General features: G+C 35.8%; 1 protein-coding gene across 2 annotated transcripts in view; it reads right to left on the reverse strand.

Moving 5' to 3' along the window:
• Positions 1 to 26,883, reverse strand: part of NALCN (sodium leak channel, non-selective) — a 215,651-nt gene that overhangs the window by 170,356 nt on the left and 18,412 nt on the right. For both annotated transcript variants that reach the window (XM_062514911.1, XM_062514910.1), the window contains exons 3-6: positions 25,256 to 25,339; positions 23,543 to 23,682; positions 22,586 to 22,714; positions 4,880 to 5,034 (exon numbers count right to left, since the gene is read on the reverse strand). In XM_062514911.1, the coding sequence (XP_062370895.1) occupies positions 4,880 to 5,034; positions 22,586 to 22,714; positions 23,543 to 23,682; positions 25,256 to 25,339 (508 nt within the window). The remainder of the gene's footprint in view (positions 1 to 4,879; positions 5,035 to 22,585; positions 22,715 to 23,542; positions 23,683 to 25,255; positions 25,340 to 26,883) is intronic.

The raw sequence follows: 26,883 nt of genomic DNA on the forward strand, positions 1-26,883 counted from the left end.
GCACCCATGAGGCACGGGGAATGATTACTAGCTGATATTACAAAAACCTGAATGAAAAAGACTGTACTGTGTGGAAAGTGGTAAGGAGGAAATCTGTACAGGATCCAACAACAGGGGGAATTCTGGCACATTTGCATCTAGGAGGCACCCTTTTCAAAAGCACCCCATAGACAGCTCTGCCAGCATCCTTAGTGTGGCCCTGATAGCAGTTACTATTGTATTAAATATTGATTAAAAATAGATGCACACTCAGATAAACACATGTAAGGTAGAAGTACTTCTCACAGCCCTCCAATTCCCAAGACTTTTATGCTCTTATTTAATTCAACAAATATATTTATTGTTTTTAGGTATATCAGATGCTAATACTTAAACAAATATAATCATATGACTAATAATTTTTATAATTAGCAGTGTCCACAAAAAAAAAAGTAGTATTTCTCACTATTTAGCTTAACTTTCTTTACACACTTCATAATACTGTCACTCTCTCAGCTACACCTTATGCAATTAAACACAACTAGGAAAAATACAGAGAAGAAGAGAATAAAATCAGAAAGAAGAAACAGGCTAGCTGTGAATGTACCTGATGCTCTCAGTGGCAGACAAAGCTGAAGGCTGTTCCAAGATGAAGAAAACATCAACCTTTTTATAGAAGCCCAAATCAAAACCAGATAAGAAGTCTGAGAAAGACAAGAAAGTACCATACAGGTCTAGAAAATAGTAAGGAATTTTGCTACCCACATCCACACAGCCAGCCAAGCCTTTCATTCTTATCCTTTCTCTTACTTCCACTCAGCTCCACAGGTAGCAATTAAAAAATCTTTCAGGCATCCCGAAGAATAAAAGATTCAATTTTATATTAAGGCTCACACTGTGTAAGAACAACACCTACATCAGAAGTCAAGTTCTGTGTCTAACTGTTGGAAAGAGTACTTGGGTTTCTAGTGAGTTCAGGAGCAACTCACTATGGGAAAGTAGGAACTTCCTGTAGCCTCCCATCAGACGGAACCTGAAACAGCTGAAGTCAGTTCACCAAGAGAGGCTATCTTATTCTTTCCTTACTATTCCTTCCTCTCATTTCAGAACTTCACAAACAAAAGGATTTGAGGTACTGGGAATTTAGCTAATTAGTTCATATTTTATTAATTCTCCAGTTTCACAAACAGCTATGAGATAGACCTCTATGACTTTTGCTTATAACTTTTTCAGAGGTAGTGCCAGACAGAACTCCCTTGGATTTTAATAACTTCACTCTTAGAGTGAAGTTGCAAAGTTGGCAATACTAATTGGTGTTTATTTCATTCTACATGCAATTTACAAATATGTACATTTAAGGACAGAGGCATTAGCTGTAGATACACGCTGATGTTGCCCATGTTGGAAAAATGGTCTTCACAAGCAGAAAAGAAGACTGTCAAACAAAGTTCCAGAGTCGAATTTTGGTCAGGGTCTACTTATTTTTTTCACTCTTAAACAGGTTGATAGAAAATAAATTATACTTATATAATTTCACATAAAAGTAAACTAAATGGCAAGACAAGTAATCAGGAGGGGAGAATTAAAAGTCCTGAAGATCTTGCAAATTAAAGAAATAGTCTGGAAAAACAAAACAAAGTAAGTAGGCTATTCAACAGAGACATATGCAAGCATTTACATTTTAAAATAAATATATAAATAAACAAAGGATGGGAAACAGTGATGGCAGCTCTTTCAGTAGGACACAAGGGCTGTAATAAATTAGAAAAACATGAGTCATCCCCAACATGCTCTTCTGAAAATGGAAAACATTTCACTGGGATGCAGAAACTGTAACAGAGCTTAAAACCACACCAAATAATGGCTCTGCTGGGGTATTCTGACAGTACTGCATTTCAGCTAAGTGGTGGATCAGCCAGAGAAGGTCTGGAGATGGAGAGTAAGAACAATTTACAGTATAAAATACAAGTCTTCTAGCAAAAGACTGAAACATTTAGAACCATATGGAAAGCATAATGAAAGATGAAAACAAGCTTTTTCTTAAGGTTTTGTCTATGCCAATAGTAAACAAGGTGAGAAATTATGACCTTAAATTCCATAAAGAAGAAAGATACAGGTTATACTTTAGAAAAAATTTCCTAAGGGGACAGACAATGAAGAAACACAATAAATGGCCTGGAAAGATTATGAAATATGCTTCTCATCATGAGGAGATGGCCTAAATTATCTTGACAAGATAACTTCACATTTATCAGTAGTCTATAAGTATGTTCTTCCTTAAACAATACATACACAATTCCATGGAAACATACATAAAACAGATAAATAGAAAACCTCAAAACTAAAAATAAAAAAGTTTGGAAATAAATGTATTTTATTTATTTAAATAAGTACCAAAACTTAAACTACCATCTTTACAATCTTCATCCTTTAAAGTCAAAGCCATGTATAAAAATGGGACCAGGGCATGGCCAAAATCAAGGTATCTTCCAAATATGAAGCTACCTAATTGGCATAATCACAATATTAAAAACTCTATTAACTTTTATCTGATTAGAACAGTTTGGTATTCATTCAGTAATAAAACTGTAAAAAACCCTCCTTTTTCTTTCAAGAGAAGAATAATAACAGAAATTATAAAATTCAGATATTCATAGCTTGTACTTATATGCCACAAGTTAAGAGTTACTAATTATACAGTAGCTGCCAAACTGCTATGCTCTTGTGATTTTTGTAATGATAGATTTGAGGATCCAACAGGACAGGCTGCATCATAATATCTGCAAATAAAATATCAATGAATGTACAAAAATTAGTATAATTGCACTGAAAATATTTATGTCATTACTTACCTGTTAACTACACACAAAGGTGCTTCATAAAATGGATATTTATAAAATATTAACTTGCTGGTTATAATCTTGTTGATAACAATCCTAATTTGAGGAAGCTTATTTAACATTTTTTGGGAAAGCTTCTGTGTCGTACCCAGTATTTTAAAGTTTAGTTATCAGCCTTCAGTTGATATTCAGTTTAACTTCTGGCTACTGTTTTGTTCTGAGAGTTCTTCTTTACTGTTCTGGCTACTGTTCTACCTGGCTACCTATTTCTAGACAAAAAAATAATTTATCAGTTACAGGTCTCCTAGATCTATTAGCAATCTCTGACCTTTATATCAATCGTATATTGAAATACACATTGATAAGGCATGGCACTGTGACTCAGGAGACCAGAGTTTTGGTCCTGTTTTTTTTAAACTGTTTTGAAGGCATCTATGGACAATCTATTTCACATGTTTTGCCAACCTGCCCCCATCATTAAAACAAGCTGGCCTCCTTCATCAAGCACTCTCAGTCTCATTCAGCTCTCCTATCCACTGAAGGGTTGTCTAAGACATTGCAACTACTTTTCTCTGGTGACCAGGTAGGCAGCTGGAACAACAGCCTTCAATGTTACAATTTTTTTTTCACATAACAAGATAAGGGTGATTTCAATCTGAGGCTCAGTTATTCTGGAAGTACCCCTAATCTCATGCTTTCCAACTTGAAACTACAGAACTTGAATGTGGATGGTTTTAGGTTCTAGTGTGAACTCAGCCCATGTTCATCCAGGCATGACAAAATCTGAAGGCTGACTGAGTGATCAAACAATATTATCCTTTGAGATCTACTGAAGAAAGAAATTATAGAAAATTTGGTACTATCTATGGCGTTATCCATCTAACAGTACTGAACAAACAGTACGCTTCTAACTCCCAGAGGGACCAGAATGGTGCTGGGCTGAAACAGGTTTTTCTCCCTTTCTCCCAAGAAAAAAGAAAGGACATAAATGGCAGTTTTTGTTCATTAATTATTTGGTATCACAGAGTACTTGTAGCAGGACTCTGAGACTTCCTTGTACCTCCCTGGCTCATTATGTATATCCAGACACCTGAATAGTCAGGAACCAACTGAAGCAACTTCAGCTGCAAAGGCTTTCAGTACTCAAAAAACCCTTTTTGGTTTCAGTCATTAAACCTTTTCATTAACTTCAAATTCAGCTGAGGCCAGGACAGCAGTCTGAAGCTCAAGCCAGAAAAATGAAAAAAAACAAAAAACAAAACAAAACAAAAAAAACTTTAGCAAAGCGATGCATCAGAAAGAATTCAGCCTGTGGGTATACTCTGTCATTTGAAGGTACTTTCCTACCTGTCCTGAAATTAAAATTTACAGCTGCAGGCTCCTGTTGGACCTTTGTCTGCTCAATAAATGTGAAATTACCACAAGGTTCTGACAGAGTAACTGCATATTTTTCGTTTGGATGTGGATCTTACCACAGCTGCCCATGTTCTTGCCACCTTTCCTGCTTTTGTGTTTTACATGGGGATGGCACAACACATTGCAGCTGTCAGAGAACATATTCTCCTGGTAACTGCAGTGTTCTGCGCTGAACACAAATTGCACATATATGGCAAAATCTGCCTGACTCTCAAGCATTCTCCTGGTTGATGTTCTGACTTATACAGTTTGGATCAAGATTGCCACAGATACATGATATCACTTTTTTCTCCCATCTTCTCCTTAGTAACAAGATGATTATCAATGTAATTCTGGATGAAAAAAATTTCATGGGAATTACTACTAAAATTAGACAAACAGAAGGGATTTTATGCTCTAAAATGAATCAAAAATAAAACAGAAATGAGTCATAACATTTGCATATTGGTGATAATCAACAGTTGACTCCATATAAAGACACTGTTTTAATGGTATTTAAATCCTGGGATCCCAGGCAATGTAAAAATGTATCATAACTGCAAAGCACTTGACGTTTTTTCAGCACAGACATGAACTATCTGTTCCACTCATTTCATAAACATTTTTAAATGGATACTGAAATGGATTTTACCAGTAGGACAGACCTATCTCATTAAAGCCACTGTAGCCCAGCTCTTGCCTGCTTAGTCCCAGATCTTCAAGGTCCATGCATTTAAATCCAGGTGGGCACTGGTAACCTTCTTCTAGCTCTCTGGAACAGTGGGTGTCTGGGATAGCTAAATTATTCCAGGTTACATTTCTGTGAAAAATACAAAATTTAGTTGTTATATAAACTCAGTCCATAGCAAAACTAAATATTTGAAAGTGAGAGGACTAAAGTGAAAAGTTCATCAGCTGTTATTTTTACTATCTGATATTCTTTGGTATACACTATTTTCATTAATTAAGCACTTATCGTAAAGGGCAAGCTAACACACTTCTAGAACTTCATCCTTATGTAATGCCAGTACAAATACTACCAGCAGAAATTTCATACTATTGACTAGAGACCCCATAAAAATGGAAACGCTCCAAGAAATGGAAGAGTTATTCAGGTGCTCCAACTGCTCTTTAATGCAATTTAAAGACAATGTTTCAGGCTCTTTTGCAGATCCTGAGAGTGTGTTCAACTGCAGTCAATCCTACAACTTTGACTTACAAAGGCATTACCTGTGCTTGCTTTGACACTCCTTAAAAGCATCCTTATGGATAACTTGTCAGTCACTACAATATGTATTCAGCTTCTTGTAACTTGATCAGGACAGGTTTCCACCACAGACCAAGAGTCACAGGAAAGAAATCAAACCACTACATGTGTAGTGCAATTAGTATCTAGGCATTGTTGTGACTGAAACAGATCTGACTTACTTTTAAGTAAGACTTACTTTTAAGACTTACTTTTAGGTCAGTCTAGTAATGATTGGGTAGAAGAGGTGAAAAAATTTGAACTGGTTTGAATTGGTTCAAGCTGATTTATATAACTGAAAGTAACATTTTAAAATAGAAAGATCATGGGACAAGGGCCAGTGCCCCAACACAATGGCACAGTGTTGGCCTTTTTTTTTTTTTACTGTTGTCAGAGGCTGAGCATCTTGAAAACTTGTTTTCCCAGTTTCTCTGGCAGCTGTGGTTGAGCTGCTGGAGGCTTTGTCACACAGGATCACAATGGGAATTTAGGTAGGCCCAGCACTAAGGTCCATAGAAGCTAAAAGGAGAGGGAGGACAAGTTTGTTGCTCTCTGTTCTATTAAATATATGCCTGTGACATGGACACATAAATATGGGTTATCTGAGTACTCCCAAACTTTGGGAAGGAGAAGCTGAGGCAGTTGATTCCCCCTCATCACTTAACAGTGCCCAGTTAATAATCACAATACACAGTCCTTTGTCACAGACTGACCACCCCAATTTCCCAGAAGTCACTTAGTTAAGAGGTAACCTTAGCAAACCACCCCCTCCACCCTGAGCAGGTCCCTGCCATGGTCTGCAAAGGAACACAGCACAGAGGTGGGGATTCATGTTACTTGTGCTATGGGGCTGCTAGGCAAGCCAAGGAGAGAAAAGGTCCAAATAAGTAAGGTTCCAACTCTGCTGAATAAGCACACAGCTAAGCAAAAACTGCTTTTCTCCCAGCTTGTATTCTCTCATCCAGCATATGAAAATCTTGATTTTTGGTTCAGTTCGAGGGGAACTTCAAATCAGATGTGAAAAGCTAATCACAGTGACCTCTGGTCTGAGAAAAGAAAAGAAAACCAGTCAATGGAATTTTCCACTCATGTTCAGGTCGATTCTGACTTCCTGGTTACAGCACAGACTTTTGATATAAAAACACCCAAATTAAGTGCTGAAAGTTACAAAAAAATGTTGTAGTATTCACTCTGTTATTCTGAGGCATCAGTCAGTGTCTTAAAATACATAATTTTAAATTATCTTGCTTGTCCACAGAAATAGTGAAACTTTTCAGCCTGCCCTTTAATATAATTAGTATCTTACTGTTCTTCTGAAAGCCCTTTTCCTTTAATCTAAGTCACAGATGCATTTTGACAACTAAACTGGGTGAATAGAAGCTTTAATTACTTTATTTTTATTGCTTTATGGACTGCATGGAATAGCATTACATTATTTGAAATCTGTCAGTGTGAAACCAAAACATCCTACAAAATTTTTCATAAGCAATTCTAAATGCAGATAAATAACAAGTGTGGCATCTATCCTGTAGTAATTTCTTTATGATACCAGAGAGACATGTATATCTGCATGGATGCACATACAGACATCTAGAGTTCCAGATGGAGTTTTAAGGAACACCCTGAAATTTAGCAATGTGCATAACTAAAAAGACAGACAGATACACAAGCATATGTGTATTTGTTCCATGTTTGCAAACATGCTCAGCACAAGTCATTCAAGTATTTTAAAATTAGTCTGTTCGCCCTAATGCCTTCAAACTAGAAGATGTTAATTCATACCCAGTTGCATGCTTTATGTTAGATTTATGATACTGCCATCCAAAAGCCATTATCATATACAGGATTAACGTAAAGCAATATTTTACATATATTTTTAGAAATTAAAATTAATTCATTGGCTCAGGCAGATTCAGAACCCCAGCTACTGGTAGCTAATGAATTACACATTATGGCTTGCATTAGAAAATCCCTCAAATCCCAAGAGGCCAGCAGCGTGACGGCATATTATTAAAAGCATTGCTGGCTCTCAATCACTGCAATGAAAAACCTTCATTTAAGTGCTTCATTTAAACTTAGATTATTTTTTTTTAATTTAAGCTCCTTTTGAAGGAAAAAAAAAAAACAAAACAACCTGTCTCCACGCACGGAGTATTATTTAGGCTAAAAATAAAGAATCTCTGCTTATAGTGCCAGTACAGATACAGGCCTTTTTTTGATCACTGTCACTTGGCAAGCTGTGTTCTGCCTCAAGACAGTAAATAAGCACAGACTAATACACATGGACTAGAGAAAATCAGCTATCTAGAAGTGGGTAGAATATATATCACTAGATGTTTTCAATATAAGATGATTAAAATTTTATTCCTTCATAGGCCATACTCAATATCAATTAAGTACTGAAATACTGATTCAGCACATAACTAGTGTTAAGCATCTCAAAAGTTCAGTTAGTGCCTGGATAAATTTATGAACAAGAAATAATTCATCCCAACAGACCAACAGAACTTAAATGCAGAGTATTCAAAGTCTGTGGAGTGCAGCATCAACCCAACAGGCAAGCTGAGGAATTAGTTCTCCCCAGGAATGCCAAGGGTGCAGAAGCAGATAATTGACTCCACTTCACTTGAAAGGTATCTTTCATAACAAGATTGTTGCAAAAGACTTAGGACTGTTACTCTGACATGTTTTAAGTGCCTGGAGAATGTTATGATTACATACATATGTACACCACAGGAAGAACCTGAATTGATGTCTCTTGTGAGTACAGTGCCTGTTTTCCATGACATCTGTTACAAAACTGGTCTTTCAACCACCATGTGCTCATGTGAGAACAATCCATCTTTTAGCACCTTCTCCTTATTAGGGCAGCTCTTCAAAGAGGGGTTTTCACACCTTAAGAGACAAATTACTGTTGCAGCTTCTAGCTTCCAGCTTCCTGTTTTCCACTAGCCTGACTTTCTCTGCTGAAAATAGAGATTGGGGGGACAAAAGGGGATTTTTTTAAAATTCTGGTATTCTATTCATTTTCTAAGATATCACCAGAAAGTCATGCAGAATTAGAAAGCTTCTTGTGTAGTTTCCAGATCCAGAAAACTTTTATAAAAACCTAAAACAAAACCTAAGTAGCACACTTATTGATAAGGTAATAACAAAAACGCTTCAAATGGTTGATTAGGTAAATAAGTTATTAAGTAAAAATGACTTAAGTGGAGCTGAAGGATTTTCTGTATGTGTTAAAAGGAACCTTATGTATGTCTCTGAAAAAAAGCCAGACACTGCCCAGCTGCTGACTGGAGAGCTACTGCATGTTTAAAATACCATAGCAGACATAAAAAATGGCTGGTAGATCATGAAGCAAATAAGTAGGAACTGTGCAGCTTCCAAAGAGGGAGCAATACATTAAGTGGGGCTCAGAGGAATTGGCACTGTGTTCTGTGCTATCCATTTTCATTAGAGACCTGGGGGACCCTATGAAGCCAGCTTCCTCAAAATCATACCAAGCAGATGATGAAGGATAACAAAAACTTTGACAACAGAGAAAGATTATGCAGTTTTGAAAACTTTAAAGGTACTCCCGACAACTATGATTTAATGTCAAGCAACAAATTCAGAAAGTGATAGAACCTAAACAGAAAATGGACACTGCTGCATAGAAAGTACCAATACAGAATAAGGATTTTTCTTTTAGATATCAAGAATTATAGTTTTTTCTTCTGCTAGACATCTAACTCTGAGCATGCAATTATGGAAAAAAAATCCATTCCTATATGTTTCAGAAGAGATGGCTCTGCTTTGCCATATTGCTAGAACACAAGGGAAAAACACCAAGCTAGTGAGACTCTAGCAATAAACTTTAAATCAATCCAGAGTACTGCATGGTACACAGAAGTTGTTCCTGAAGCTCAAATTAAATAGATGCTGGGTGGGCTAGAATGTCTCAATAAATGCTTTCTGATAAAGTAATACTGTGTTTCTACACTGACTTTAGACAAGTTATCTGATTAATATTAATACACTGCTCTCTTACATATATAGGTCAATGACATCTAATTAATTTGTCTTTATTCTGAAAATCAGGGTGATCTACTACCATGAAACAACTTCCCTGCACCATTCAACACAATTATTATAGTCCATGAACCCATTTTTTAAAGCATTACATTTTATCTTCTACCAGTATTTTACGAAATGAGATGTAATTTACAAGCTGACTTCATAGTGGGAAAGCAAGGTCAGCTGTGTCATGAGCATTCTGTTTTTAACAATGTTTTGGAGCCCTTTTTGAAACAACAAAATATAAAAGCAAAGTATGAATAGATGTATGTTAATGGTAGTGGAACCTCTCAGGTCACAAATCTGAAATAGGAAATGCTAATTGCCAGGGTAGCAAATAAAAACTTACTTTTTACAAATATATTTCTAATTCATTGAATCATACAAAATAACAGATTTTCACATCAAATGCAGAATAAGTTGTTTAGTCACCAATACTTTACATTCTAGATTTAAAGCTCCATCCCACAACTGAGTCCATGCAAATAGCCAAAACTTGTAACTCAATTTTATTTTCTCACACTGATTACAGGCACCTTGGGGATGCCTCATGGTAGCCCTCAACACTTATTATCTAGGAGGTTGTAGGTCTCTGAGAGCCCTGTGTCCTACTTGAGCATCTTGGATGCATCAGTAACACCAAATGCCTGCGCATGGTTAAGTAGGCATGGCATCGAGTTAAAAACCCTTCAAGTTTAAAAAAAAAAAATTACACTTCCTATGATCAGCCAAGTCATCAGCCTTAGTTTGTTTTCCCCCTGTATCTTGAGCCAGTTATAGAGCATATAACCTTACTCTCCAACCAAAAGACTTTCCTTAAGGAAGAGAATTTACAGAGATAAAAAGAAAAAAAATACTCATGGTATAATTAATGGCTATAATTTTGTACCAATAAAAATGAGAAAATCTGTGATTAAGATTCTCATGACAATATTATACAGAAACATTGTGCAGAAGAGAAGTTATAAATTACTTTTCTAATTAGAACTTACCCCTTTAAAAGCTCAGATAGTTAATGGCAATTACTCTACACCTGATGATACCATTAGGTAGTAAAATATATGAGAATTTTTATTTAATATTCCACGTTACATTTGTTTTCAGCAACTCTGGTAACTTGAAAGATATGAAGCCTAGAGGGAAAATTGTTTGCTTTTTAGCTGATTCCTTGCAAAAAGTAAAATAGTGAAAGGTTAAAGTTTATTTGTTGCATAGTGACCATGAAAACAACCTAAGCATCTAGGCAAATTCCTTTGCTTTTTCCTTTTATATGTGTCTCTTATTCCCAAAGCCATATCTTAATTCTTAGTGTGCTCATCCAATCAAGTCCTTTTCTCCTTCTCCTTTTCCTTCTCTAAGTGGGAAACTCTGAACATACAACTGCTGTTAAAAGATGACTACTAGACTACTTCCTTACACTGGTGATCTCTTTACAGGCCTAACAATATTAACAGCTGCTCTTGCACAGTTTTTACAATAATAATAATAACATTGTGCTATAATAATTTTAACAGCTTTGTTTCTATTATGAAGTTCTATGTTTACCATTTTCATAATTATTACCCCCATTATGACCTCACCTTAACAAGGAAAATATTAAACAAATCACTGATATTGATATTTCTAACGTTTGCAGTAGTAGTTTATCATTATGATTGGGCATAATTTTTTCAACTTGCAGTCAGTGTGAGCGAACTTTCCTGTCAACTGTAGTCAGACACAGATAATTGTTAACTTCAGTGAAATGGCACCATACTTGCAATTGAGTTCTACTGACATACCTTCTAACATGTGCAGAAAGAGATGGCAACTCAGAACCATGCTGCTGCTGGAGTCATTCATTACAGGTTCTAAAGAATCCAGTAACTGTCATTCAAAAACAATGATGAAAGTGGAAGAAATTTCAGAGCATACCTCTCTGGTTTAAGGACTACAGATTTGTTCAGGCATAATTCCTCCTCTGATATTTTATAATAATTTTTCATTTTTCAGGGTAATTTTTAAATGTTATCTTTTACTTTTGGTCAACTTTAAATCTAATGTCTTATGTACCATACTTTCAGAGCCAGTTTCCTGTTTTTAATCCAAGAAAAAAAATCAGTGTTATCTTTTAAACTGCAAGTGTGAAAACTTCATCCATATTTAATATTTCTCATAATTATATCTGTAATTATAACTATAAAGGTTTCAACTCTTTCTGGTAAAAGATTGTCTCATATCCATTAATTACTTTTATCACATTAAAAGATAACATAGGGCATGCTTAAGGACTCATGGCTTTATAAACACCATAAACACAAACCTTAAGCTTTGGCAACATTCCATATTTCACATTTTAGCTTGGCAAACACAGATTCTACTAATCGAGAATATCAGACAGCATCTGCTAGGGATAATTATATTCAAATCAACAAGCTCAAATAACTGAGGGCATCTCTTCCATTAATTTTTAATAAATCTGGAAATAGCAGGGTAATTCCAGAAGAATGCTAATGTGCCATTAATTTTTAAAGAATAAGCAGTCCAACTGCTTAGGCTGACTTCAAGCAAGACAAAAGAAAGAGCAAGCTGATAAAAATTCTAATTGGTAAAGAGTAAAGAACATTAATGGTAGCCAGAATGGATTTAGAGAAAATAATTCTCATTATAGTAACCTGATTTTTGTAAGATTAGAGATTTGTCAAACAAAATTGCCTAGACTTTGTAAAGCAATTTATTCAGTAACACATGACTGCTTAAAAAGTTGGCACTATATAATATCAATAAAGCACCAGCTAAATGGGCTGAAAACTGATTAACTGACATGTCAAAAAAATACTTGCCAGTGAAATGATCACCATGATCTATCAGAATCAATGAAGGAAAACATATAAAATTAAGAATAAGGATGGAAACATAAATAACAATAAGAACAAGGCATTATGACAAGTTATCAGAATTACTTGGTTAGCTTGATCAAACAACCCAAAATGTGCTTTAATATAGCCAGATGCAAAGTTTTAATGGCAGGATCACTGAAAGCAAATCTTATGGCCTACGGCCTATGGATTAAAAGGGATAAGAGGGTGGAAATGCTGTGTTATAGAAGGTGCCACACAAAATTTTGAGATGAGGGGATATAACAAGGCATCCTCTCATATTGGTCCCCATAACATCACAGCAAGGAAAAAACTGCTTCCCCAAACTGTACACACAAAAGCAATACTGAATTAATGTTCCTCTCTGTATGAAATTCATACAAATCATAATCAATATTACATAGATATTTTTGATCACAGTTTAATATTTTAAAAACTGAGGAAGTCATAGAAAAAAATGATTATGACAACACTGAAGAAGGTGGTTTGCAGTAAAAGACCTAAAGAGCTAAATAATATTAGTTTATTAAAAAGCACATTTAAAGGTGCTTTAATTGTTGTAAGTGGATTCACACAGAGAACATACTAGGAATTAAGGCTCTGTGTAATCTGGCATAAAAAAGTATAATAAGAATAGAAAGTTAGCAATTGAAGCCAGACAAATTAAAATGATGAATTAGGAACATTTTTTAACAGTGAAATGTTTTTGTAAAAAACAGAAAGTTCCCTTGGTTATGACTGTTCTTCTGCGAACCAGCCAAGAATAGATACACACCTAGGAGATGCACTGGAGCCAGACACAAGCTATAAGGTGTCATAGAAGGGAAACAAATTGAAGACTAGATGATCCAAGTGTTACTTTTAATTTTAAATTAAATCTATAAATACTGTAATATTTTACTACTGCTAATATATTTTCTTTCAGTAATTTTTCCCAAAGAAAGAGAAAAAAAAAAAAGAGCAAAAAACAACACTCTTCTTGTTTAAATTGCAAAGTCATAAACTGAAATGTATGAAACAATCTAAGCTGAAGATTGTATTCAAGTTGATTTTTGAGTATGTTCAGGACCACTTCAAAAAACCGGAAGGTTACATATCAGATTTCTCTGGATGAAATACACAAAAATATCATCTAAGGTGCTGCCTAACCACTATAGGGAAAACATAGGGCAAATAATCTGCACTATAGGATTTGAAAATCCCAAGACTGAAGTTCTTTTGGGAATTACTTCCACCAAAGCCTGCAAGCAGTTTTGGATGCCTCACCCACAAAGCACAGTAAGCTACAACCAATGAGTAGGGAAGGTTTTCCTGTCTCTTTCTTTGGACCACTGCACCACGCAGTTTTATCTCATTAGACCTTTTCCTTAGGCACCAGACATGGTGATCTTCAGCATGATAAAAAAATACTGCCTTAAATCCAAATCTGAACTACATGCAGAACTGATTCCTTCCTAAAGGTTTTGTTGCAAAGTGTCAAGACCATATACAGGATGCCTTCCTAAAACATATTTACACACACCAGTCACAAACATCTGAAGTGGCAGATGTGACTTAGCCCAGCAGAAGGGGCTGCTACCACCAAGCACCTAAGGAAAAAAATTCATCATCATCCAGCTAGCTCAAAAAGGAAACTGTTGAGCATCTGTTGACTGGCCATCTGACAGGGCCCATCTGCTAAACCTCTCACTTTATCTGGGAGAAAGCAGCTTGATATACCCATTTGATAGAATGACTGGTAGTAAAGTAGGCAGGAAGACTTACTGCCGAAACTGAATTGCTGTTCTATCTGGTGAAAGGGCTTCTCTGTTAGGGCATTACAGACAGAAGTATCATTAAAGTACGTAACTGCAGACCTATAGTAAGGTCAAATAATTTTTTCAGGAATCTAAAACATTGCTGGTTTCCATGAGACCCAAATGTAAAATCTCATATTGGTCTAGCCTTCAAGTCTACAGCCTACCTCCTGCTCTGAAGAAAAATTAAATGAGGCATTGACAGTCTGTAACCAAAGCTTTGGCCTGAAATAGCAGCTGAAAAGCCCTTCCTATTAACCGGCCAGGTAGAAGACATACAATAAGTTGGTTTGGATTGCAGTTTTAATACTGCTGCTGGGCAGTGCTGTTATAATACTTTCTTAATACTGGGCATGACAATCAAGAAAAGAGGCAGACAGCACAAAAGGCAAAATTGTAACAGGTAATGATTCTTGTTCCTGCAGCCTTGGCAGGCACCCTTAATAAGGAGAAGGCATAAGGATGCTAAGCATTTTTTTCAGGCAAACTGGAGATGAAGACAAGGAGCTGAAAAGAAGAAGGTGGCAGTGATGTACGAATTAGTGAAGAAAACTGGTCGAATCACACATAAGTGACCTCAGCAAAGCCTCCTATAGCAGGGACAAAAGGGTGGCAAGTATTTTAGGCACTGGAAAAGAGCAAATGTGGTATGTGTTTGTGTCAAGTACAAACAATGTAGTTCACTGAGTATAAAGGCAGGTCTTCTATGATAAGGAATGACATTGGATTTGGGGACTTTTCTTGAAATTTATTAAAAACTCTTCTGCCTTGCATGAGAGAGAGAGAGCAGGGGAGTGAGGGACCAACTACATTAAGTGGCTGAAAAAAACAGTGGTAGAGACAGGAGATGCATGTAAAGATTGAGTAGAAACATACTCTACATAACTGGAACACCAAAATTAATAATAGCACCTCCATAGTAAAAAGCATGTTTGGTGGGAGTTTTAGACATTCCATGTGGGGTAGGATGAAAAATGAAGTTGGAACATTCATGAATAGGCTCTCATCTAAGCTGGTACACAAAGGGAGAGAAAACAATGAAAAGTACAGGAAGCCACTCTCTCACTTCTGTGCATCCAATCTTCCTCACTTCCAATGCATCTCCCTTTAAAAGAGATGTAGCAAAGACAACTAGCTCTTCAGATACCCAGAATAACAATACCTGACCTTTCGTTATGTCAAGAAGGACCACATAAAATCACAGGAAAATAAGGTTTGATATGAACACTTAGCAGGATATTAAATATAGTTCTCTCCCCCAGTCTATTTATACTTTTCCCAAGTTCCCACAGCCTGTTTTAAAGCGCCTCAGGAGTGAAACTGGGAGCCTCTCTAAGAAATAGACAGGTGCAACTTTATCCTTACCACTGCAAACTTTTTTCCTAATATCCTATCTAACATGAAATTTTCACCCTGAAATTCCATACATGTATTTCTTATTCCAGTGTATTACAGAAAGAAAGATCAGATTCCTTTACTCTGTACAAAAGTGCTTATCCACACAAAACCTGTGGTATGTCCACTACATTTTTAAGTTAAAAAACTATTCAACATTCTTTATCAGCTCTTGTCTATTTCTATATGTATTTGTCTCCATTAGACTCTCTGCAGACAATGCCTATATGTTGTAAGATACTACAATTTTACATTTTTACAAAAGCAGAGTACTGTTGATCTCTGTTCTTCCATTATGCTTCTAAATCACTTTATGAAGAACTACCTTTTCCACATAACTCACTAGGCTGTATTTGTACAGCTGGATTTTCCTAACTGCAATATATTGTTCTTGCTGCCTTTCATCCAACTTTTCAGATCATGTCTTCAATTTTTCAAGACCATTTTCATTCTAATCTTGCCTTCTGAAACATGTGCAGTTCTTTCCAACCTCACATCACCCTCAGTGCAATAAGTGTATTCTATGTGCCATCATGCAGGATATTAATGAAACTCCAAAAGCACATGGCAGACTTATATGGATCCCCATTCTTTCTGTTCTGACATTAATAACATCTCACTGAGCATGCTTTTTAAGCAGTTTTGGACCTATTCTATAATTATTTTCACCTTAACCACGTTTCTCCTGCCAGCTTACAAAAATGTCCTGTGAGACTGCTACAAAGCCTTTCTCAACTAAAGAAATAAGACATCCACTCCTCTCCAATTCACATGCCTGTTATATTGCCATAGGCAATTACACTTATTTGACATCATTTATCCTTTAGATATCCATATTAGCTCCTACTCACTTCCATGTTATGTTCCAACTGCTTACAAAATTTTTGTTTATTCACCACAGAATTCTTTCAGGGAAAGAAGTTAAGCTTACAGTATTCCAGACATATTTCCCTAGTATTTCTTGTCCTGCCTCCTTCCTCCTTTTTTAAACTCCTACTGTTTTCCTGCTTCTCACCCACCCTCCACAAGTTCTCAGAACCAATAAAATAGCTGAGATGATAGCTTCAGTCTGCTCACAAACATCTCAGGACGGATGAATATTCCAGCATTTCCCAGGCCTTATTGAATTGCATTAATCCAAAGGATTTGGGAGAGGAATCAAATTTAGGCATCACATTTAGCTTCCAGAAAACAATATGAAACTGAAAGCAGTAACCTGGCTTTCAAAACTGTATGAAATAGATCATCCATGGAAAGGGATCAGAAACATCATGGAAACAGATCTCTTTAAAATCCTTTCTCAGTACTCCTTATAAATGCTTGCACATCTAGAAGTGACTCTTGCACAGCATTTCAAGGTTAAATTAGATGTACTGCTCAGTGATAACTGGTATTTAACGTATGAATGTCAGGACATCCACAGCCTTCTGTATTAGCTGCCTGGCTTCCTCTTGCAATATAAAGAACATAACTTTCTAGCTTTCTTTATATTTAAGAAATCAAGCACTACCCAGTAACCCATCAGGCATATTCAGTGGAGATCACTCTTGGGATTCTGTTTTTCTGGCGATGTCTGGTCTTTCCCTCAATTTTGTGATACACTGGAGGATATTCTGACTTCTGGCATCCTGGACTCCTGCAGGTTTCCATGGAAAGCTCAGTACTCACCAAGCCTTATTTCTGTACAGCAATTATCAGATAAAAATCTTGTGGCTCAATATAAAGCTTATGTTATGTTATGTCATTCAAATTCTTGTATTTATAGTAAGCCAATTTCTCAATAATCTTTAAAATCTACTCTGGTTTACTCAAAAGGGCTTATTCTCAAAAAAAAAGCCCAATCATATTGACAGGCTGAGAAGAATTTCAATCATCTTTGATGTCTGCATTGAGACAGAGAATTGTGTAAACTTAAATGGCTCCAAATCTTAATACAGACAAGTACATATCATTACTGAGCCACAAGGAGCTGAGGTAATTGGGTTCTCATCATTCTATCCTAGATCATCACTAAAAGGTCACCTTTTTGTTTAAAACTGAACTGGAAAAACAAAAACAGTGCAAAATCTGTGTTAAATGTATCAATAGTGTAATTACTTTGGGTAACTATCTGTATAACAATTCTAATAAAAAATAGGATTTCTGCTGAGAAAACATATGCACCCTGAAACTGATGAGAGACCAGCTCCTGGAGGCTCTTTCCCCTGGACACCAATACTGGTCACTACATCAGCACTCTCATCCATTCTTTTGACATGATTCCATTTAAACTGAATTACTTCCCTTTTTGACTGATGCTGTATTTTAATTGATTTTGGTTGGGGTTTAAACAACATCAGACCTGGAAAAGTAAAAGTTTTTTCCATTACTCTTGTCCCTCAGGAGTTTATACTGGAAACATGCTACCAGTAAGAGAGATTGTGAATAAATCCCAAAGACAATATTACAGCAGTTCTGGTTGTTCACTAAATCAATAAATTAATGTGCTCTGTTAAAGAAGTCCTGTAACATTGATTTTTCTATCTTGGGCTTTGATTTCTTCCCTTTCTCAGAAACTGATTACTCATTCTTACTTTCCCACTGCTGATGTAAGACAGTATCTCAAATTCCTTTTGTTCTTTTTAATCCTATTTATTTTCTCTATTAGATATTGTGGTGAACTTTTCAGCTTCAGAGTCTTTGAAGCTGTTTTCTGACATTTTCATGGCCTATCCATAGACAGATGGAAAGATGGCCAGGAGCCTCTTAGATCTTTCCATTACTCGTAATTATCTTTCTTATCTGTTTTCCTGGGCATCTCCTGCTTTAAACAAGACACTTTGCAAAGAAGAATTTTAAATTGACTGCCATGGTGACAAGACAGATGAGTCTATAGAAATATTCAGCCTATACCTTATCAAAAGTGTCAAAAAAACAACAATGCCTTAAAGAATGACTTTGAGAAAATAAACAGAATAAATATGTAAGTGCTACAATTTATAGCAGTTAGCCATATCAGCTCTTTCTCTTTTGATGAGGCTTCCTTTCCTTTAGCTCCAGTGCAGACTGAGATTTACAAAAGGAAAATTTACTGATGTGGAATACATATAAACCAATCATGCACTTTGGAACTATTCTTGTGTAGTCAAACGTACCTTGGGAGTAAAAATAAAAGAAAGCACTAAGTAGCTACAGCAGTGATTTGGAAAAAAATTCTCTCTCCTATACTGCATGAAAGTACCTTTTGTATACTGCAGGTTACCCAGAGTCAATTACAGTAGATCTGGGAAAGAAACCATTTTCACCTTATATTGTATATTTCTGAAATTAATCTAACAAAAAAACATATAAACAAAATGCATAACAAAATATATAACAAAAAAAAGTTAGAAACCCTGTCAAATTGTTTATAATATATAGATTTATCAAGAGAATTGGATTATATATAGATTACATTTCAAACATACCATCTTTTAAGCAACTGAAGAAGATCTACACTATGGAAATTCACGTAAACACCAGTTCTTGACAGAAAAGGATACTGGTTGGAGATATCACTAGGAAAAAGTTCTTACACCATAGCTGAAAAAAAGTAAATCTTAATCACGAGGAAATAGAGTAATAAAATTGTCTAAGACAATGCTCCCTATAGGGAAGACATTTGTAAGAATAAAGGAAAAAAGGACTTATCAAACAACAATAAACTTTTCAGCTTTTGTAAGCAAGTTAGATTCTGCTGATTTCTCAGACAGAATGAAAACTCAGAATGTGGTTAGCTCACTTCAGTACTTTTGTTTGTCAGAGTTAACATCAGAAAATGACTGAGGAGGTGGAGAGACAGGAGGTCAGGCAGTGTGGGCATTGAGAAGATTGGAAACATAAAGAACTTGCAGCAGTCAGAGGCAGTAAGTGTCTGATGAGGATATCCTGTCCTTTAAAAAAAAATAATAGGAAGATTTTAAGACACCATTTTCAAAAGAAACTTGACTCCCTCATAATAATAATTCATAAGGCAGTAGACTTAAGAGTGATTTCTACAACATCAGAAATAGATGAAGTCTTGACCACAAAAATAAGATTTTACCCTTCCTGCTTGTCATGGAGTTCTGCATAATAAGAGGAAAATCACCTAAAATTAAAATTCTCACAGGTGATCGCTAATTGAATGCTTTTCATTTTTCTAATCTTGACTTGGGAGTCCAGGATCTGGTTCAAAAACATATTGAAAATTTACAGCTGTGGCTCATTAAAGACTGAAGTTATTTAAGGACAAGTACAGCCAACTTTGGCCACTCTCCATTACCTGGAACTGAGCCACCTGAAAGAGACAGACAGACAGACTCAACCTCTGAAAGGAACGTTGAACCCTCACTACAAAACTGAGAAACTGAACCTCAAAGACAAAAGGAAAATTTGGCGAGGCAATTTTCATACTTTTTGTTCTATTACATTCCAGCTAATAAACTTCCTGTATTCAGAAGTGGCATGTCCCCTCCTTTTTAAGTATATTTTGGACAAATATCTGTCCATATCTGTCCTCTTTTTGCACCAGAACTGTTATTTCTTTATCTGTATTTATTTTCCTAGCCCATGGTGGGAATTATAAATTCTGGAGCTATCTCCAGGAAGGTCAGCCCTGACCTACATGAAGAAGGCACACCCTAACTCCAACCTAAGCTTCTGCACTACGTTCCTCAAAATTTAAAAAAGGAACAAATAGGTGTATTACAGACAAGAAGGGGAAAATGGTATTTTCAGAGTAAGAATGAGCAATATGCCAAAACAGAGGTATATAAGAAAGAAAAAGTATATTGTTCTTTGGAGGAGCACCATTCATCAGAATAATTGGAGGAACACTTTCAGGGCAAAAAGTGGTATCCAATGTAACTGTGCTCATCATACACAATCACAGGAGCCATTTAAAATTGTAAGTCTGGTCTGGCGATGGAAAAAGTGATTAACTGCTTGCTGAGGGTGCCTATCCCAGGTACCTTAAAAGTAACTTAAACTAGATTTCTAATATTTATACAGTTAAAAACATACACTCGATGATATTGAAAGACAAAGGAATTAAGGCTAGATATTCAACCTCAGGTCTAAAATTCCCTTAGTTCTGCGTACTTGGCTCTTCCAACTTTAACCCTATTTATGCAGGTTTTAAATTTTATTTAATTTAGGTTATTTTATTTAGGTTTTAAATTTAAATTTAGGTTTTAAATTTTATTTTATACACTGGATATTTGTTCATTTTAAGGTTTTCCTGTAATCCAGCCTTTCAAAAACCTAAAATTGAAGGGTTTCTGTATACCATTTGAAAAAATAATAATGCCTTATTCAGACAGCAACCCAACACATGTAGAAAAAATTAGCCAAAATTTTTATGGGCAGCCCCAAAGTTACAAACTTAAATTTCCATATGGCAAACTTTATTATGTCACATTTCATCTTTTTATGCTGATTTCAAGGAAAAGTTATATCCAGTGACACAAGCAATTACATCATGCCAAATCTTTCCTGTGTTGTGTATTCCACTCATTTTTTCAAACAACATTCTCTAACTCACAGAATCACAGACTTTCTCATTACCACAAGCAAATTTTTTACAAAGTACTGTTTTCCCTACGTTTACAAGAAACTGTCAAAAAATCTGTACTATAAGGATATTCTCTTAAAAAAGAAAGGAACAGTTAGAATGAAAGAACTTATATGCATGAAGTATACAAAGATCAATTCCATATCTTACTATACTATTGATTAAATAATTAGAAAAATGTCCCAAAGTAATTTTTTAAATTTAACAAAATACCATATTTTGGTATTGGGTCTAGCATATTCTCAAATAGTTCTATAACCTTTTTTGTATCTGCTGCTTCTAATTTTATATTTGATAGTTTTTAGGTTCCAGTTTAGAAAAAGCTTTAATATAGAGTTTTGAAATCATCAGACATTTTATTCAGCTCACTAGCAGATTAAGTGGTGTTTTGCTTTCTTACAAAGCTTACTCTATTAATTTTATGTTCTGACAAATTCAATATAGGAATAAAAGGATCCAATTTTGACTAAAACAAAGGCCACAACTCCAGAGCCAACATCTCCCTATCCAAAGGAGGAGGATCTAAAGGAACAGGGATCAAACAAAGAAACAGAAGTAATAAAGTCTCACAGTGTAATGGTACTCAAGGACACAGTCAAGTCCTCAATTCAACAGGACAGGTAAAACCATTATTATCTCCGATTTTATGAGCCATCTCAGTGACTCAAGAGCCTACACTGTACTTCGAGGTAATTTTGTGTTTAAGTACATGTTGAATCCAGAACATGGTAACATGCTCAATTACCAGCATCAAATATTTATCATCAGTATTTTGCAAAGGCTGGGAAAAAACGGGTCTTTGAATATGAGCATCAGGTCCCAGAGAATTCTTAATTCAGAGAGGGCCTGAGATACTGGAAGAGGTTGCCAAGAGAGGTGGTGGAGGTTGCCAAAAGAGGTTCCATCCCTGGAAACGTGCAAGGTCATGTTGAACAGCGGTTCTGAGCAACCTATGTAGTTGAAGAAGTCCCTGCTCATTGCAGGAAGGCTGTACTAGATGACTGTTAAACGTCCCTTCCAGCCCAAACTATTCTATGATTCTAGGGCCTCTTCAGGTCTGGCCCCAGAAAAAGACATTCTAGAAGACAGAAGAGTCCAAAGGCTGAAGAATCATCAGTGACCCAGGTCAGCCACAAGTGGCAACGCTCTTCTTAAAAGTCCCCTCTGCTTTCCCCCTCTGTCACTTCCCTGCCCCACCCAACATACACAGTCACTCAGCCCCCTAAGTCAGACTGTAACCAAATGCCACAAATTGTAATCTCTCTGTCACAGCTAAAATTTGTATTTTTTGTAATTCTTACTAATTTTGATTCCTCAACTTGCCTCAGTGTATTTTGCTGGACTGCTTTTAATCTATTAAGTCCATTTTACATCCATTGATGCCAATTAATATAAAACATATGCAATGAAAGAACAGGCTCACGTCATGCCTGCACAGGCGAACTTACCCTGGTTGCGTGTCATCGGTCACACAATGGTACGTAAAAGTTCCAAACATCTGCACTCCCAGGATCCCATACAGGAGAAGAAAGAACAGAAGGAAAATTGAAACGCTCCATATCTGCTCTCCAGAACGCCTGGCAAAAAGATAAACAGGTCACTGAAAGCATAGGCAATGTGACGCCTCCTCTGAAGAGCTCTAGAATAGAAAGTAATTAATGCCAAGAGAGCAGTAGCTCATCCTGCAGAAAATTTGTCCTTAAAACTGTTCTCTCACTCTGTGCACAAATAGAAGAGGGGTTGTGATTTTTTTTCTAAACCCCTAAGTTAGGGTAATTAAAGCAGCTGAAAACTGCAAAGGGTGGAACAAAAATATCCAAATAAAATGCGTAACATCTGACTTTTGTAAAATAGTATTTAATACTCATTATTAATGACTCATACAGACAAGATATGGTGATGAAATAAACTTGAAGCCAAATAAAGACCAAAAAACTCTTTCACATTACCAAGACATTTTTTTGCCATTACATGCTGTACCAAGCACGCTTACATGTGTTTGTTTGCATCTCTGTATATGCAGCAATACATAGATGCTCATAACTGTAATGGTCATTGCATGTGTTCATGTGCTCTTATTTACAAATATAACCCTACTAAGGGTATTCACCTTGATTATTAAATCATTAAATTATTAGTGGAACAGAATTTACTGCCATTGGTTGAAAATTGCTGGCTACAGTTATTAGTAAAATACAATTTATTTCAACTGACAACTGATTTTTCTGATAATTTTCTATAAAACTTGATGATTCCTTAAATATGGAAAATAGCAAGAATTTTTTGGCTAGAACTAAAACTCGGGAGGAAAATGCCCATTGAGCATGAAGGGTCATTGATTGACTACGCAGTCAAAGTCAAAGCTGAAATAAGTCTGTTATTTTTCAGACAACAGCCTTACTTACTTCAAGATATTTGTTATCCTCGTTCTTGGCAGCTCAAAACGAAAATATATTCGGAATGCTCGAATCATAATGAGTGGTCGTGGAATCCGTAACATGCCCCAAGGTGACATTTGGTCAACTATTTCAGCTATTTCAAACACCTAAAAAGAAAAGGATCGGTAGTTTGTCTTGATGGCCTTGTTCTGCACTTGTGTTCACTTCCACAGCTTTTCAAAGTATTAATACCACATGTTTTTTGTTTTCATTTTCAATCTTGGCTTATTTTACAGTTTATTTCTACCACACTTTTAAAAAAGTATTTGTAAATACTTTAATTCACTTCTAAATTACCCTAATGAAATTCACAAAATATACTCTGCCCTTGTTCATAATGTTTGAGTCATAAACAACTCAAGATTGTGCAAGCTTGTGCCAGCTGCCAATTTCTGTGCTAGTCCTACTCAACACATTTCCCACAACATTGTTAGAAGTGATTAATGTATTTCCAAGATGAAAATCAGTATTTGTTATCATTGCACAGCACTAAGGTTTTTACTCTGATGTAAAAGTACATGTACGCAGACTGCCTAATGAGTTGCAACATGATTATAAATTATCCATTTAATTCCAAGTGCATGTCAAAAGTGCATGTCATTGTCTTCTCCTAGACTCCACTTACAATATATATTTCAGCTAAGGAATAGAACAGGGAACCATTTCCTCAATACACTGACAGGTTACGGACTCAATAAAGGGTATTTAGCTGAAGGATTGGGTGCAAATGTCTTGTTTTAATTCTTGTCTCTCACTCTTGGAGAGTAACCGCTTGATTTAATGCTTGCTCAAAGTACTAAGAAAATGGGGGAACCTGGCAGTGCACACACTGGGTAATGTACAGTTCTTTTCTGTAATGATCAACCTTCATTGTGCATGTGTACAAGGTGTACCAAAGTCTCCTCTGTGTAAAAAGCAGAAAATTACAATGTCTCTTGAATTTGTCAGAAATTTTGTAAGTGCCTAACAACAACCACTACAGAACTTTTGCAATCCATATGCTATTGTAAGCTCAATGTCAGAGTTTTCAACCTGTTCTTACCCAGAAAACTTTACAGTTTTCTACAGTTAAGGACTGATTGATGTGCAGGACAAAATTTCACCTATACCTTAATGCTGTAATTTTTTGCAATATATTCAAGATCCCCTCTTTAATAAAAATCAAATGTTTGTTTTATTTTTGTTTTTTTTCATTATGCTTTAACATGAACTCTGGAAAATGTTTTGTTAGGTATGAGTGATAGTGCATGAAACCACTCCACTCCACTGTATCATTACAACTACAGAATGGCAGACATCTACCATTGAAATAATTCTCCCTTTAGGTGCTTGAGCTAGTCACCCATGGCACCCTACTAGACTCACTGGAAGGAAATGAGCGCAACTGTCATGTGGAGTAAGAAAGAAATGTCTCTCTTAAAATCCTCTTTCTCCTTCTGACTGCACAGGGTTTATGTTAACAAACTTCAGCTCAAATAAGAAAAAATAATCAAGATAAATTCTACTACTAGTGTAGATATGCTCCAATGTACAATTATAAATCTGTTAAATCCAGTGTGCTTTTTGAAAACAATCTGATCCATGTACAACTCTATTTCCACAACTCACATTTATTTGATTATGTCATGTATTTTTCATAATTAAGGAACTATTCATTGTAAAAGGAAGTGAAATGATTACCTGCAAAACCAGTGACACCCAAAGACAAAAGACCATGAATCCATCAAACACACACCAACGATCCTTTACATAGGAGCTATCACCCTACAAAAAAAGGAAATCTAAGTGGTTAATTTTTGTTTATTGTCAGAATTTACAAATATCATAAGGAAGAGCTCTTGGAAGGAGAAGAGGAAGTCTTTCCTGTGCACTTTTTAAAGGTCAGTTTTGAAAGACTCCAAAAGCCTAGCACCTGGATTAGAAGATGCTCGAAACATATATACACATTGTGTGGGTGAATAAATACTATCTTCATTCTTCTGCAGTATTTCTAAGTTTGCATCAAAAAGAATTTTCAAAGACTTTGCTGTAAATCAAAAAAACACACAAAAAAATGAACACTGGACTTTTCCATTGTATTTCCCTTTACAAAATACTTGCACAGGAAGATCAGTAAAAAATGGTAGCAATCCAGTATTGTATCATTCAATTATTTCAGTACTGTTGAATAGCTTCAAGCAAATCAGTATCATTTTACATTCATTTCTTCGTAAGTTTTCAATCATTTTCCATGCTATGGAGAAGCCTTGCTATTTCAAAAACACTTGATAGTAACCAACTGTAACAACATCAGAGCATGGTTTTGGTGACAGTCCAATCCAAAGACCAGTCCTAAAAGGCAGCATGGAGAATTCTGCATCCAAGCTCAGTTTCCTTTACACTGCACTAGTCTCAACCTCTGTTTCAGTTTGCATGTTTTAGTATCTTCATGTTTCACACCACTCCTGACAACACACGACACAGGCCCTCTACTGCAAGCTTTAGAAACACTTCTTTGTTGGGCTGCTAATGCCTGACACTTCACTTTAAACACTCAACTGAAAAATATCTACATTACTTAGATAGATTATGGCTGAGTGTTAGATAGCTTTGTGTACCTTGTGGAGCACAGAGGAAGTTGGCTAACAAATGCATGTAGAAAGATGAAGCTTGTTGAAAGGGAGACTAGCCAAAAATGCACCTAAGGAATGAGGATATCCCATTCATGCAGAAACATATGCAGAGACAATGACACATCTCAGAGCATGAAATCACACCTTTTCAAACGAAGTTTCCCACAACAGATTTAATACAGCCTTCCTTGCCTTATACACTCTTTGGGTCCTCTGAAGTGATCTTCCAGGTGCAAATGACATTGTTTGACACACACTTTTCACAGCTACAATTGGAGAAAAATTATTGTCATGTCTCAAGAATCTTGTAGTCATTGCTGGACTTTGGCTTCATGTGAGTCCTGGCTTTATAAACATTCTTCTTTATCTCAGTTACAGCTATTTCAATATTTTATTTTTTTTTAAGTCTCAGCATTGTAATTGATTCTAAAAGCACAGACAAGATATTTTGTTTTAAACTAATATTTTCAATAACATACACTATCCTAAAAATGATTTATAACTCCTTGCAGTAGGTGACCGCATGACATATTGTGTAAATAGAGACAAAATATGTTTTAAAAATTTATTTCAGTTGTGAAAATTCTTCAGGGTGGAAGTGAACTGTTAGAGAATTAGAAAAATACAGTAAGTGATTTTCAAATCAGAAACAGAGAACTTTGGCACTATTTTCAGATAAGGATTTTCTAACGTGTA

Source organism: Cinclus cinclus, chromosome 2, assembly GCF_963662255.1.
Source record: "Cinclus cinclus chromosome 2, bCinCin1.1, whole genome shotgun sequence".
In the NCBI taxonomy this organism is placed as follows: Eukaryota; Metazoa; Chordata; class Aves; order Passeriformes; family Cinclidae; genus Cinclus; species Cinclus cinclus.